Genomic DNA, 14,873 nt, shown 5'->3' with positions numbered 1-14,873 from the left:
TATTTTTTTTAAATTGTAAAAATGCAGAAAGTTTTCTGTAAGGGGTAGGTTTAGGTGTAGGGTTGGTGTAGGGTGGTAGAATATACAGTTTGTACAGTATAGTACCATTACGCCTATGGAATGTCCGCATTTAGATAGCTAAGTAAACGTGTGTGTGTGTGTGTGTGTGTGTGTTTGTTTTGACTGGCTATTTCACCAACAATAATGTGAGTATACCAACATTTTAAGGCATTTCTGTTTTTTACTGTCATTACTGTGATGAAACACTGCTGGACATCTTCCCAATTGTGACAAATACCTGAATGAATAGGCTTCTTGTATGTGGAAAAAATAAAAAATAAATATATAAAAAATGTAGGCCGGATAAATAATTTATTCTTAACATGTGGTGACTTTAATGGGATAGTTCACGCAAAAATGAAAATTCTGTCATTTATTCACCTTAATATTCATTCCAAACCAGCATGACTTTCTTTTTTTCTGGGCAACATAGAAGATGTTTTGAAAAGTGTCTCTGTATTGATTGATTGATTGATTGATTGGGGGGGATGCTGCTCTCTGTGCATTCATAAAAAATATTTTAACATTTAAACAATTTAGCTTATAATAGCCTACTATACAGAAATTGATTCAAGTAATAAAATGTAAAAATTAAGCAGTGCACAGACTTCGCCATATGAATTAAACATAAATTGATTCATAAAGTTATACAATATTCAGTGAAGAGCAGTGAATAATTGTCTCATTTTCTTTTGTTGTTTTATTAACAGTTGATGACAGACAGCAGCAGATTTATACAGTAGGTTGCTGTCACGGAATGCACAGATACTGACTAGAATTCGATTACTTTTCAAACTGTTTATTTTCACTAAAGACATAACTGACTGTGTTTAGTGAAAACTCACAAAGATGAACATTTTACATATACAAAGTGCAAAGTAACCTATATTTGTCTGTGTTTCAGTCCGTCTCGAATCGCGCACACGGAAAGCGCTTGGGAAACAGTGTCTCTTCCGCGGCTCAGTGCAAATTTAACTCAATTTTTTAGTATCAAGCAAGAACGGCAGGAGACTGTATATGACAGTCACGTTACATGATTTGACGTATTTGGATGTTATGTAGAAAGGGCGAAAGTGCACTGCATAAAGTGTTTTCATAACCGCTGACCAAAATCAAAAACGAAACTGAAATTAAATAATCGTTGAGAGCAAGAGGGCCCCCTTTCATTCATTCATTCATTTCATTAATTTTAATGCAAATCCCTTTTTTCCAACCCAAACATCTTTGAAAATATATTCCGTTGTGTTCTACAGATCTGAAATGACATGAGGGTGAGCTAAATGATGACAGAATGTTTATATGTAAATAAATTATCTCTAAGAACCTTAACTTTTTTAAAAATGTGCATGAACAAAAATCTTATTGGCAAATATTGTGAAAATCTATAAAAACTTAAATTATGATGTTACAGATGGTTTAGTCTTCTCTCCAGAGCCTGATTCATTTAAAACGTTATGGCCCAGCTTTATGTGAAGGCTGTTTTTATTTACTCTTGGATTAAAGGCAGCTCTTGTTACATGGGGAAAGGGTAATTGAAATAGCAATGCAACATTTAATAAAAGAAGCTACATTTACCTCAAAATAACAAGCTTGTATTTTATAGATTGTTTCCTACTGTCTCCCTCTTTTGCTTCTGGTAAACAGTATTAATTATGTGCCAGACACAGAAGTGCAGCAGGGAATTCGGTTTGATCCTGCAGAATCTTCAGTCTGCACAGAATTCTCTCTTGATGTTTTTTCTTTTTTCTTTTTTTTTTCCTTAAATTGCATTTTCCAATTTGTAAATGGACCAGATGCCTGCAAGTGAATCTGTCCGACTCTCCGGAGATAGAAGACGACTGTCTGGAGAGCCCAGGTGATTTGTTCTCATTTCTCATTGCAGATGTCGCTGCCATTAATTGAGACAGAGGACTGTGGGTCTGGCTAGCCCATAACTCCAGACCCTAATGAGAATTGCATATTTTGTCCAAATCGCATGCTGCCTTGCTGATCCAGACAGTCCTGAGCTTTGTGCAGGGTGAGGCAACCTGCAGTGTATTTAGTGAAATGTGTTAAAGATAATGAGCTGTTGGATGAAGAATTATATGCCAGTGTTTGTGCTTGTATACACGTCTGTTTGACTTCAGGGGTTGACGTTCCAAGTTGCCATATTGCTAAATGTAACGGATACAATGTTGCTCTTAGTCTATAGCATTCACAATGAAATATAAAACTTCAACTAATATGTTTTATTTACAAGGTTTTGTGTTGACCAACCATTTGGACTTTTCAAAACATCATCTCCTCCTTGAGATCCCTGGCAACCTCTTGATCTCATCAGGATAAGAATGCATGTATTTGTGAGGATAACATGCCTAGAATACAGATACAAGATGCCATAATCCATTATTAATGTCTTTGGCATGTTCCCTGCATTTTATGTTCAGCGTATGAACCCCTCTGGAATTACTATTTCATAACATTTCAATAATTTTTGTGGTTACATCAGTTGTGTGTATGGCCATTACTTAAAAGCGTTTCCATTTGCATTAGTCTATCAAAATGCAGTTTTCCTGCAAAAACAGGGACAAGCTTGGTTCTGAGTGGACGAGGTGCATGGAAAAAAGGGTGTTTAGCTCAAAGGGAAGTTTGGGTGCACGGAGGCTGTGGTGGGGGAAAAAGCTCTCTGAAGTCCATTCATGGTCCAGTGAATCAATGGAATTCCTTCTTTCTTATGTCCGGAGCACCCAGAGCAACCCTGGTACACATTCCCAAATGGCCACTGTCTACCGGCTAAGTGTGTGATTTGTCATTTGGGACGAACCCCGGAGTTCTTTGCCATCGGGAATGTAGACTAAGCACAGCGTCCTCCACTTTTGGGCCTTTGTGGGACAGAATGTTTACGTTGGGTTTGAAGCTGGCTTGAAAACCTTTACTTAACTTCATATCCTTTTACAGAAATTGCAGACATCTGTTGAACTGTGACTAATTTTCACTTGGCCTGAGCGTGTTCCAAAGTTACAACAGAGTCCCGATATCTAATTATAAGCAGAGGGATCGTTTATGCTGTCGTTGCGGTATAGAAATTAAGTCCCCAATGTGATTCCTGCAGGGATTCTTGGCTTACCCATCAGAAATGTTAATCTGCCTGATATTTTCACAAGAACACCGCAGAGGAAAATGTCAGGAGAAATGGTAAATATTAAGGGGAACCATTCAACTTAACCTGTCATTTTCCTCTCAAAGAAAATTAGACTGACATTAGAGAGCACTTTGTGCTCCTGCTGCCCCCATTAGAACCATTTCCACCCATCTTTTTAACCCTTGTATTACTTTTCATCTGGCAAGTGTTTCTCGGTTGAAGCCGTTTTTCTTAGGCAAACCACAACTCTGGGGTTGCCCTCATATAGAATCTTTATCCCACAGGTCAAAAGCCCTGGAGCAGTCAGGCCTATTGAAATTCTTGGTGAAATCGAGGCATTCCATCTTGATGAGCAGTGTCCATCTAACAGATTGATAAATTAAGCTGTCATGCAATGCTTGTGTCAGGAATCTGACTGACAAATGCAACCACGAGGTTAGCAATCCATTCGCATTCCAGCATCTGTAAGAACCGCCCACCCAGAACTGATTGCCTGAAATGACACCTTTCTCGCTTTTTTTCCCCCCACATCGAGATGAACTCTGCTATGCATTTAAAGATTGAAACTATTCCCAAAACCCAGCCTGGTATTTTGGACTAATCCTCTCACTAGGACTTCTAATCCCTGGTTTAAACTTTAAACTTTAACTGTCACTAATTAAACACTAAGTGTTAAGTTCGGAGACCAACTTTGTGCCAGGATTAAATTTGCCAGACAGGAACTGAGCTGTCTACAAATACCAATGTGTCATTAGGCTTTTTTTGGCCAAATGACTTTCCTGACTTATTAGAGACCATTACTTCACCTCACCTCACTGAAGATACATCTTAAACTCTTAGCAACCTTCTTCATTATCTAGCTGACTGATGGACCACAACAGGATGAAAACAATCCTGCATACCCATGGGTTCCTGAAGCACCCATGTGGCGTTTAATTCCAGTTGGGTTTGGGCCTGTCAGAGTAGATTACCTCTAGTATTTTAAGCTGATACACTCTCATCCCTGCTCGACCCACATGGCTTTCGATTGTCTTGGCGTGCCAATTTTCAGCTCAAATGCTCAGGCTGCTCGCATAATGAGGAGGCTGCAGCCATACTGTACACATCTGCATAGGTAGCACTTGCTTATCATTGCTCTTTTTTTATTTTGATTGCTTCCATTGTCCTCATTTGTAAGTCGCTTTGGATAAAAGCATCTGCTAAATGTCTAAATGTAAATATGTAAATGTAATCTGCGGGTGTCTACTGCTGACCTAGGTTGCTAAAAATCTGTAGGTTCATTACCCTATGGCCAAAGTGGGTCTATGAAAAATCTCTGCTGTCATTTTCAATGGATCAAACTCAACGGTCTGCAGTTTGCCCTGCCTTCAACCGCCAGACCCTAGCTTACATATTGAACTGTCTTCCTCTTTTTTCCATCAAAGAGGGATTTGCATGAGCAAATTCCTGACTGATCAGAAACAATGGCTAGTGATCAGCAGGGGTAGAGTGAATGTGGGCCAGCGCTTGAGCTTAGTGGTCTCAGGCAGAAACCCGCCATCCTCCCCCTCACAACACCCTCTTTTCTCCGTCTTTAACTCCCAACCACTGCCCCTCCTAACTCAAGCCCTAATAGCTGGGAAGGCTGTTTGACAAAGGGAACAAACAGGCATGTAATACCGCTCGTTCCTTGTGGATGACACGGGGGACAGGAATGTGAAGGGCTGGAGGTGGAGGGGGGAGGGGACGTCAGGAAAAGGCAAGTAGTAAAGAGCCGACTGCCAGAGCCCACTGTCAGATTAGAGCCATTAGCATGACTGTGGAATGACTGGGAGCTCCATCCACACAATGAACACCATTTATCCCCTGCCTCTCTGTAGAATATTAGACTGGCCGTACACCATCACCCACCCTACCATAGATGGAACCAAACTTCCCAGCTGTTCACAGACATTCATAAAAAAAAAATAAAAAAACTGAAGCACCGTTCTGAGGGATTTAGAGGGAATATTGGATTGTTGAACAGCTTGATATTTCATTGAGGCCTGTCCATCCTCACCGCTAGTTAATCCTTGACTAATTGGAGATGATATGGTCTGTGAGCTACAACCTGATGCTTACCTCTCTCCCTGCTTAAAAAAAAATCTTAGCTCCCCCAGCCTGGTCAACTGGTTAGGCTGGCTTGTTTTGATGGTTTTAGAGGGTTTTTTTAGGCAGACCAGCTGACCAATCAGCAAAACCATTTGAATAATAGCGAGGTAGGGAGTTGATCTAGACTTGATAACCAGCCTGGTCAGATTAGGAGACCAGCCAAACCATCTGAAAACCAGATTGGTCAAGCTGGGACACCAATGAAACTGTGCTGGAGTAAGCTGAATGTCTTCAACTAATAGGAATTTGTTAAATGCATATGTAATATTTCTATGATTGCACCTATGACTCTAGTGTTAAAGAGATCCTTACGACTAAATGGAGAAAGTTAGTGCTTCTCATTAGTGTTACCTTTCATGCTTTTGCATAGTATGCAATACTTTTTTTTTTGGACACAGAGACATCAAAGTTTGGCATTTGACTTGCTAATAAATGTGAGTGAGTGCAAACACATTGCCCAGTGTTCTCGATTAATAACACCCCTGTCAAAACCCATCTATTCCGAATACAGAAACTCTTGTTTCCCAGTAGGGCATGCACGATAATGAATGATTTGACAATGTTCAAATACAAATATACAAATTTCAGGGTATTGTTAAGGTACAGCAAAGAAAAATTTCCAGAAAGAGACACTTTTCTCATGGGTGTCCACATTGGCTCTAAGACCAGCCAAACACTGCTCAGTTCAGGCCTTACTTCTTCCATGCTGTTGTCTACAAGGGCAGTCCATTTACCTATCGCACCCCTCCTTCATCCATCAGCCCCTCCCTCTTTGTTTTTCAACCACATGCCCGGCAATCATCAGTCTTCCTCCCTGCATTTCTGTCAAATTAGCCCCTCATGATGGCCCATTTCAGAGGCTAACTCCCCCTGATGACTTACCCCCTCCCTGTTCCCATCAGATATTTGTCTGAAGCATTGGGTTCTTTGTGATTTCATTTCAACTTTGTGACTGAATGGGTGGAAGAGACAAAAAGATTTACCGGTCTAGTCCTGTGGATCTCAATAGACGCAAACCTTCAAGTTTAAGAAAACAAAATCATCATAAATATCATAAAGAACAGTTTAAATAACTACTGTACTGTAATATCATGTTGTCATACAAACTTATCACACAAACATACAATAACTTTGTGTGATGAAAAAAAAGTAAGTTATTATTCACTGATAATCTTTCTGTCCAGTTTGCTATTAAACACTGTAACTGTATCAAGTCAGCGAACTGATCTCAAGAACCTGTCTGGTTCATGAACAAATCATTCAAACTACTCTGAAAATATTAGATCAACTGATTTATTGAAAAGATTTGTTTCAAAAGAACAGTTCTCACATAAACTCGCCAAGCAGAGCTAGAGTGAATACCAAGGTTTGCAGTGCATAATATCTTAGACTTCTGTCTGTTCCTGACACAAAGCTATCATATGTCTTTAGACAATGTACGAATTATATGATATCTTTGCACTCTTTTGGGGTAATTTTGAAGCTTGACAGCTCAAGTCCTACCTCAGTTACCAGGATATTGTCCATAAATTATCCTTTTATGTTCCATGGAAGTAATACAACAGTCCATTTAAGAAGGAGTGTCCGCTCCTGTTCCTAGGGGACCACCTTTCACCAGAGGTTAGCTCTAATCCTAATTAAACACACCTGAACCAGCTAATCAAGGTCTTCAGGATCACTAGAAACTACCAGGTAAGTGTATTGGAGATCAGCTCTGCAGGAAAGTTGCCTTCAGGAGCAGGATTGCTCCTTAAAAGAAGGACACAGATTTAATAATATAAATAACACCTACCCAAAAGACTGTAAACCATGCTTACAGCAGTCTACGTTTAGGTCTGAAATGCTGACTGGTCAAGTTCACTTGCTGAAAAATATTTTGTCTGCATGACTTGCAAATGCAAAGATGTGGTCACATGATAGACCAGTGTACTTTGTCAACTCCAACTTGCGTCCATTTTCCAATACTACACTGTGAAGTAATCCTGTATCCCAAGTTGGGATTCACTCTAGAGCTAGGTCACAGAACCAAACCCTATCCGAGGAATTCCCTCGGGAGTGACCAGAACTTTTAACGTCCTCAAAATCTCTCAAACATCCTTTTGTCTCGATAACAATCGGATGGTTAAGGGACAGTGCAGGAGAGGGCCTGTGGAAACAGAACTGCTATTTTTCCCACCGCACGCTAATGGCTTCAATATAAAATTATTGCCTTGAGGTTTAGAGTCTCAGAGAATTATTCATGTATTCCGCCCCTCTACAGATGGACCCAGCTCTAGTCATATGTACAACTTGTGTTGCTACCTTTGAAATTCAACTCATAGAATGTAGGAGTATTTTCAGTGCAATTTCACTGAAGTGGATATAATCTTAGACTGGTTGTTTTGGTCACAAAGGGCTAAAAGGCATGACTGGTGATAATATAGACCCAGATGTGATGTGGATTTCTTGGAAAGCTCTGACTGGTCTCTAAAGGTTTGCCTGTTGGTTTTAGCAGCATCACACAGCTCAGCTGTGAACAAGAGACAATTATAGCAACCTGTTGGAAAAGCTGGGGGGAATGTTACATATTAAACTAATTGCATGTTGTTATACATTTAACCCGTAGCAAATGTATTACTTAATTACTACATTTAGCCTTTGAAGGGATGGGGACACGTCATGCTAAATTATTATTTTCATAGGTAAGAAAACAGTCTAAATCTAGTGATCTGAAGCTGTCTAGAGCTGGTTTACATTACTAGACCAGCCTGACCGAACACACATTGAGTGAAAATAACAGCACCTACCCTGTCAAAGCCATTGAGACCAGTCTTTTTAAAAACAAAGTATAACCCATGTTTTTTCTATAGCTTTCACTGTTAAAACGGATTGTTAACACCATGGGCTGTTAACACTGCACAGTATATTACTCTTAGATTTATTGTCACCATACAAAGGTGGACTTCGCTCGTGCAACGCTTTGAAATTGTTTTGCTAAAGATTGCTGACTGGCTTTTTCCTGTCCCATTTCCTCAGCTCTGTTTGTCTCTACTGTGTGCCGAAACATATGGTCGAGAGGAGAAATGTTTTACCGACAAAACACAGCATGAGTAAAGTGCCGTCTTTTTTGTTCATGAAAGGGGGAACCAGAACAGACTCTGCGGCTAGCGCTCAGTTTCTGTACATCCATGACACAATACATACTCAGAGGAGATTGATGATTTATTGGCTCTTGTGAGAGAACAATTCATTTAGTTGGTCTATAGCAGTGGTCTTCTATAGGCCAGAATCACCCTCACTCCGATTCATGCACCTCTGTCGAGGATTTATGGGGCTTTTTTATATTGAACTATCGATTAGGATCCGAGGCATAAGATGAATTTGCATGCATGCACAGAGAGAGCAAAGCTGTTCTTTGAAAAGATGCCAGCCAGGCACTTTTTGCACAGGACAAGCACTGTGACTAATTTATGATGATGGTTTTGTCTGTTTGAAGACCCCACCCCCTAAACCCTGGTCTTCTAGACAAGCTGCAATAATAAAAGCACAATTTAGGGTAACTAAATAATAGAAAAATAATAGATAAAAAATCATAGTGTACATTGTAGTATAGCATGCATAAATAAACAACAAATATGATAATAATTTATTTATAACATAGTTATAATACAGTAATAGAATGACCAAATAAGATTCTTAAAAATGCATATAAAAACCAACTCATAAATGCCTGTGTGGACCAGGTATCATGATTAATTTAGATTCTGCTGCCCAGTGAACCAGAATATGTTTAAAATGTTGCATGTGTCATTGATTTCACAGGTCAAGTTTTGTATAGAGCGCCCACGTGTTAAATCAAATATTTAAAAATGTTGAGTGATCGTATTAGACCACATGTCTTTGTTTCAAGGTATTGTATTCCAATTAAATAATTATGCTTTCAAACGCCCACAGCATGCTTCCAGATTAAGAACCACTTGTCAGCTGTGTCAGACAGCGCGTTAGGTGCTGGTCGAGACAACATTAGGTGTTTCCTGCAAATTATCTCCACTTTTGTTTTGCAGGTAGAGCCCTTCCATGCAACTTGACCCTCATTCCCCTCCCCGCACTGCTCTCGCCACTGCTTCCAATTGCTGAGCACATAGTCCACATTCCAGACGTGTCATGGATGGGGGCTCCGACCCAGTTTTGACAGATCAGCAGTTAGTGATGATAGTGGTGGTCGCCTGAGATTCACTTGCTTGCCTTTTATGTGGCCTGGCGGCTTGACGTTTGTCAACTGACCCTTGAATCCACGTCTTTCATTGTGCCGGCCTTTTAATGGCCTCAGATTAGGGAGCAGACAGCCAGCAACACAGGGGGCCAATAGTGCAGCCTTTTTTTTTTGTATTTTGTCTGGATTTGTTGAATGTGTGAAAAGAGTTTACCTGATGCCTCTAGGGTCGTAGACTCGGTCAGAATCGCAGATGATGCTTTCAGTGCCTTGAGTGACAAGCAGGATTCAGATTTAAAGTGGGGTTAAAGAATAAGCAGCCAAGGTCAAACGCAAATGTTTTCGCATGTTTCATTTAAATTGCATCAATATAGAAAAACAGGACTCCGGAAGGCTGAGAAGGACTTTTTTTCACCATTAAGTGTACTTCGTCTGACAGCTAAATTGCACCTCTTCATTGACTTCTGCAATTATCAGCTTTTATTACAAATAGTACTGAAGTTTCTCTTTTTGTACCAAGAGTTTGGAAGGTATCATTTGCTAGGCCTTGATATGATATGACAGCACTCCGAAGTGTTATGGCTATAAAGTGGGGGGTGGGGGGGCGGCCTTATCACTTTTTGAGTTTCACATCAATGAGGCAAACAGTCCCATGTTGTTGCTTTACGTAAAGCAGTGTTTTAGTGTGTTTTATTTAGTGTATTTTTATTAGTTTATTATATATTAAAAAACTCATCGTATTATATTTTTTTTTTTCATTTCTATTTTCCATTGAAATATAACTTAGAACTTTCTTTATGAGATTCACCCCTCCTAACTAAGCACTTTAAATAGCTTTCCCTTTCGTTTCCTACAATGCTAGTGTGATCAAAATGGCTTAAGTGACACTTTTGTTTAGCTTCTCCACATCTCCGGCTAACGCTGTTCCTTTGGCACCGGTAGCTTAGATGAAATCACTCGTAAGGAAGAACACTGAGATATGTCTTTTGTCACTTCAACAACATTCTGTCCTAGAAAAAGGGGGGAAAGAAAAAAAAACATACAGGAAACAATAGAGGTGTTGCTAGGTTGCAAATTCTCTCAGAAAAGCAACCTTCTTTTGTTTTGCCGCTTTCGTCTCTTAGCAGAATGTCTCTGAGATCTTTCACTGTGTGGAAAGCCATGCACTTTCTTTTGGGAAAGGTGGGGAAGTGAAAGGGGAGGGTTCCGGTGTTGTTAGTAGCCGGGGATAATGGTCCGTGAGCTGTCAGCATGCCCATTTGGCCTGAGGTTGAGGAAGGCCTCCTGCAGGCCCAACTCTATGGAGGAATGCACCTCCTGAGGAGAACCTGTCTAAACTCTGAGCTCGCAGCTCATGGATGGAATGTCAGGTCAAACGCATCGTGCTCCGGACTCCTCCTGTCCTCTCTTCTAACAAGTGTTCTCCTATCTCCTGTATCCTGTTTTCTCATACAGCTAATTTCATTTCACTGTTTTAGTCTAGCAATGTGTGGTTTGCAGTTACCTGATTTTTGGTCAGTATTCTTGTTTATTTCCTAGCAAAAGAGTAAAACTAAATTCGTAATTGATTCTTCATTGTTGACCAATGAATTGAACAATATGTTTCGCCCAAGTAACAGCAGCGTGATTTAAAAGGACAGCATTTTCACAGAAAATTTCACATCCTGCTGTAAAATAATAAATAAAATAAAATAAAATAAAGTAAAAGTTAGGAGGGGTCAGTGTAAGAGGTTATTGAAGGAGGGACTATTAGGTAATACTTGTTTCTGCACTTATAAAATAATATTCTTTGTCTTGTTTTTAAAGTAAAAATATCTCAACATGATTTATTTACCTTAGAAAAAAAACTGCATATGATGTTAAGGCTTGTTTTCTCAATCTATTTAGAATGCAAGTATGATTTGTGTTATATTACTGGCTTTATTATTATTATTATTATTATTATTATTATTATTATATTTGCTTTTTCTCTTGTTTATTCTTAAACCACTGCAATAAATAAATAAAATACAAAAAGATCTGGTTGCTAGGGTGTTCTTGGTGGTTGTTAGGGTATTGCAACATGGTTGCCAGGGTATTCTTGGTGGTTGCTGATTGGCCCAAATCAAAAGAGCCGACCCTCAAGTCTGTCAATTTTAGTTTCTATATTTGGGTCCCTTTTTTGTCTATTTTATTGGTCACTAAGTTGATTGTCTAAAGTAATTGAACATAATTTGAGGCATCATTCATGTGTGTTACACAAAAAAGGGTCAGTTGTATACCATAGTTTCACATAGGTTAGGTTATTTGCCGTAATAATGGTGCTTACCTTAGCAAGCACCACTACTCACATGGCTCAGAAAGGGCTTAAAGACACTTTCAAATGTTCTTTAGTCTGTGCCTTTTATATCAGGCCTTAGGAGAACCACAAGTTCCCACAAGTGCACAGATACTTTGCCGAAATCTCCATCAAAAATCTCAAAGCCAGTCTCATCGCAATCACGTAAGGAAAGAACGTGTGTAAAAGCTGCCAGCTTATTGCAGTGTTTAGCGCAATCAAAGCTCAAAGGGGAGCCCATAGGTGAGCTTTAAAAGCGGTTTTGTTTCTTGCAGGCTCTTGTTTGTCAGGCCCCCGGGGGCCGATGGAGATGAGGAAGGAGAAGGCGGCGCTCAGCAGCCAACAGGGCTTAAATCACTCTCCATTTCACACACAGGAACACATGAGAAGGGGTAATATTATGCGTAACCCTGGCAACCAGGCCAAGTCATCAGTTTCAATTCTGGCAGTGGTAGGCACGGTCCAGTGGCGCTGTAAAAAAGGACCCTAATCTGGAAGGAGGGCATGGGCGGTTATTACATTTCCTTTCCCACTTGATGCTTGGAATAGGGGAGGTTCAAGGGGTTACACGGCCAAAGAAGCAGGGGATATCGTAAAAAAAAAAAAAGCCTCCTGGGACTTGTATTTTGGGCTGCTGATGGATTTCCGAAGCTGTTGTTGCTGACAAAGTACTTACATTTCCACCCTTCTGCTTTCTTCACAGTTCCTCCGAAGGAACCACAGGTGACGTGTCGATCAAACACCTATCCCAAAGGCTTCTACTGCAGTTGGCACCTTCAGCATCCGACGTACATCCCAACGGACTTCGAAGTCTATGTCCAGTAAGATGTTTTCCTGTCTGCCTTTCCCTTTGTTTGCAATTCCATCTGTCAACCTTTGCTTCCCGCTCAGTCCCAACTTCCTCCTGCTCGCCTCTCGCTCCGTCTGTCATGTCATGCCCTCTCGTGTTCGGCAGAGGCTTTAAGACACACCGAGCTCATCTGAATCAGGGATCTATGCGGTCAGACGCTGTCTGCTGAGAGCTGATTAGACCTGTCTGACTCTGAGTGCTGGAACTCAAGGCAGTATAAGTGGACTCTCAATCGAAAGCCCCTGCGGAATAACCCTACTAGAGCTCCATCTCTCTTTCTCTCAAACCCTCTCTCCTCATCTATCCACATCTGTCTGGACAACCAAAAAGTAGCTTTATCCTCATCAGTCACAGAATGGAAACGTCTGAATCCACACTGGTACTTACAAACACTAACGTGATTAAAAAATATATATATAATTTTAACTTGCAGCATATTATTAGCTGAATACACAAATTCAATGTCTAAGGGTATATAAATGGAAATTCAGAGGACATGAAATATAATATTATTTATTCAACAATTTATCCTAATAAACAAAAATGTTTCTTTAGCAGCAAACCAGCGTATTAGAATGATTTCTGAAGGATCATGTGACACAGCTTTCCATCAATTACATTTTAAAACATAGTAAAATAGAAAAGTTATTTTAAACCCTAATAATATTTCAAAATGTTACTTTTTTTTTTTTACTGTATTGTTAATCAAATAAATGCAACATTGGTAAGCATAAGTAATTTTTCTCAAAAATATCTTACAGATCCCAAACTTGAACAGTAAGATATTTTTTTCTTAGCAAATTCCAAATGCTCAGTATACTGGACAACATATATTCAATCAAAATTGTTAATTTTTTCTTATTTAAAACAGTAACATTCTATTATGATACATGTATAAGAATATGTATTTTTAAGCTAAGAAAGAATCACACAAAATATTAACGGGCAATGTCAGCATGCATTTTTTAATTAGTTTTTAAATATCATATATATTGGCCTTCTGGAAAGTATGTTCATTTACTGTATATGTACTCAATACTTGGTAGGGGCTCCTTTTGCTTTAATTACTGCCTCAATTCGGCGTGGCATGGAGGTGATCAGTTTGTGGCACTGCTGAGGTGGTATGGAAGCCCAGGTTTCTTTGACAGTGGCCTTCAGCTCATCTGCATTTTTTGGTCTCTTGTTTCTCATTTTCCTCGACAATACCCAATAGATTCTCTATGGGGATCAGGTCTGGTGCGTTTGCTGGCCAGTCAAGCACACCAAGACCGTGGTCATTTAACCAACTTTTGGTGCTTTTGGCAGTGTGGGCAGGTGCCAAATCCTGCTGGAAAATGAAATCAGCATCTTCAAAAAGCTGGTCAGCAGAAGGAAGCATGAAGTGCTATTTGTTGGTGGGTTTTTGTTAAATGTGAGCCAAAATCATCACAATTAAAAGAACCAAAGACTTAAACTACTTCAGTCTGTGTGCATTGAATTTATTGAATACACAAGTTTCACAATTTGAGTTGAATTACTGAAATAAATGAACTTTTCCACGACATTCTAATTTATTGAGATGCACATGTATATATATATATAAGCTGACTATAGCATTGACTTTGATTAACCTCTATTCTTAACCACTTTAGAAGAATTCTTAATCCATTAAGTTTTGTATATTGTTCAGTTGGGGTCATAATACATAATTATACAAGAGCATAGTGTCAGGACTAGACATTATCTACATGAAAAGGGATTTATTTATGGACATATGCTGCAAGGTTTTTGAAGTATAACCTCAATAAAGCTTCATCAAAACCTAATAAATTAATTTTGCAATGTGTGTGCAGAGCTGATATCGGGGGTTTGAAGTTCAGATACAAGGCCTCGGCCCAGATGTACCCTAGAGGCGAGCAAATAGCAGCCCCTAATTTAACATATCTGCGGTTTTCATGCCACGTGGTACCGCTGCGGAACATCAAAATGAAATAATAATGTTTGCTTGTTTCTTCCAGAAATGAAGGACATTTTTTTCTATAAAACAAAACATCTCGGTAACCCTCGTTTCCTGAAGGAGGGAACGGTGACGTCACGTCAGTGACCGACGAATTGGGATCTCGCTTAGAGAGACCAATCCACTCCGAGTGTAAATTAAACGAGCCAATGCACATTGGCATGCAATGATTGCATCCAGCTGCCGCTGATCACAGCGTGAGCATAA

The 14,873-nt window shown here is 39.6% G+C and overlaps 1 protein-coding gene across 1 annotated transcript in view; it reads left to right on the top strand.

Annotated features, from left to right (window-relative positions):
- Nucleotides 1-14,873, top strand: part of cntfr (ciliary neurotrophic factor receptor) — a 208,414-nt gene that overhangs the window by 148,516 nt on the left and 45,025 nt on the right. The window contains exon 4 of the mRNA XM_016573704.1: nt 12,524-12,641. Coding sequence (XP_016429190.1) covers nt 12,524-12,641 — 118 coding nt within the window. The remainder of the gene's footprint in view (nt 1-12,523; nt 12,642-14,873) is intronic.

This window comes from Sinocyclocheilus rhinocerous, unplaced genomic scaffold (assembly GCF_001515625.1).
Source record: "Sinocyclocheilus rhinocerous isolate Xijiao unplaced genomic scaffold, SAMN03320098_v1.1 scaffold2277, whole genome shotgun sequence".
Taxonomy (NCBI): domain Eukaryota; kingdom Metazoa; phylum Chordata; class Actinopteri; order Cypriniformes; family Cyprinidae; genus Sinocyclocheilus; species Sinocyclocheilus rhinocerous.
Note: the sequence above shows the minus strand (reverse complement) of the source record. Positions and strands in the feature narration are given on the sequence as shown.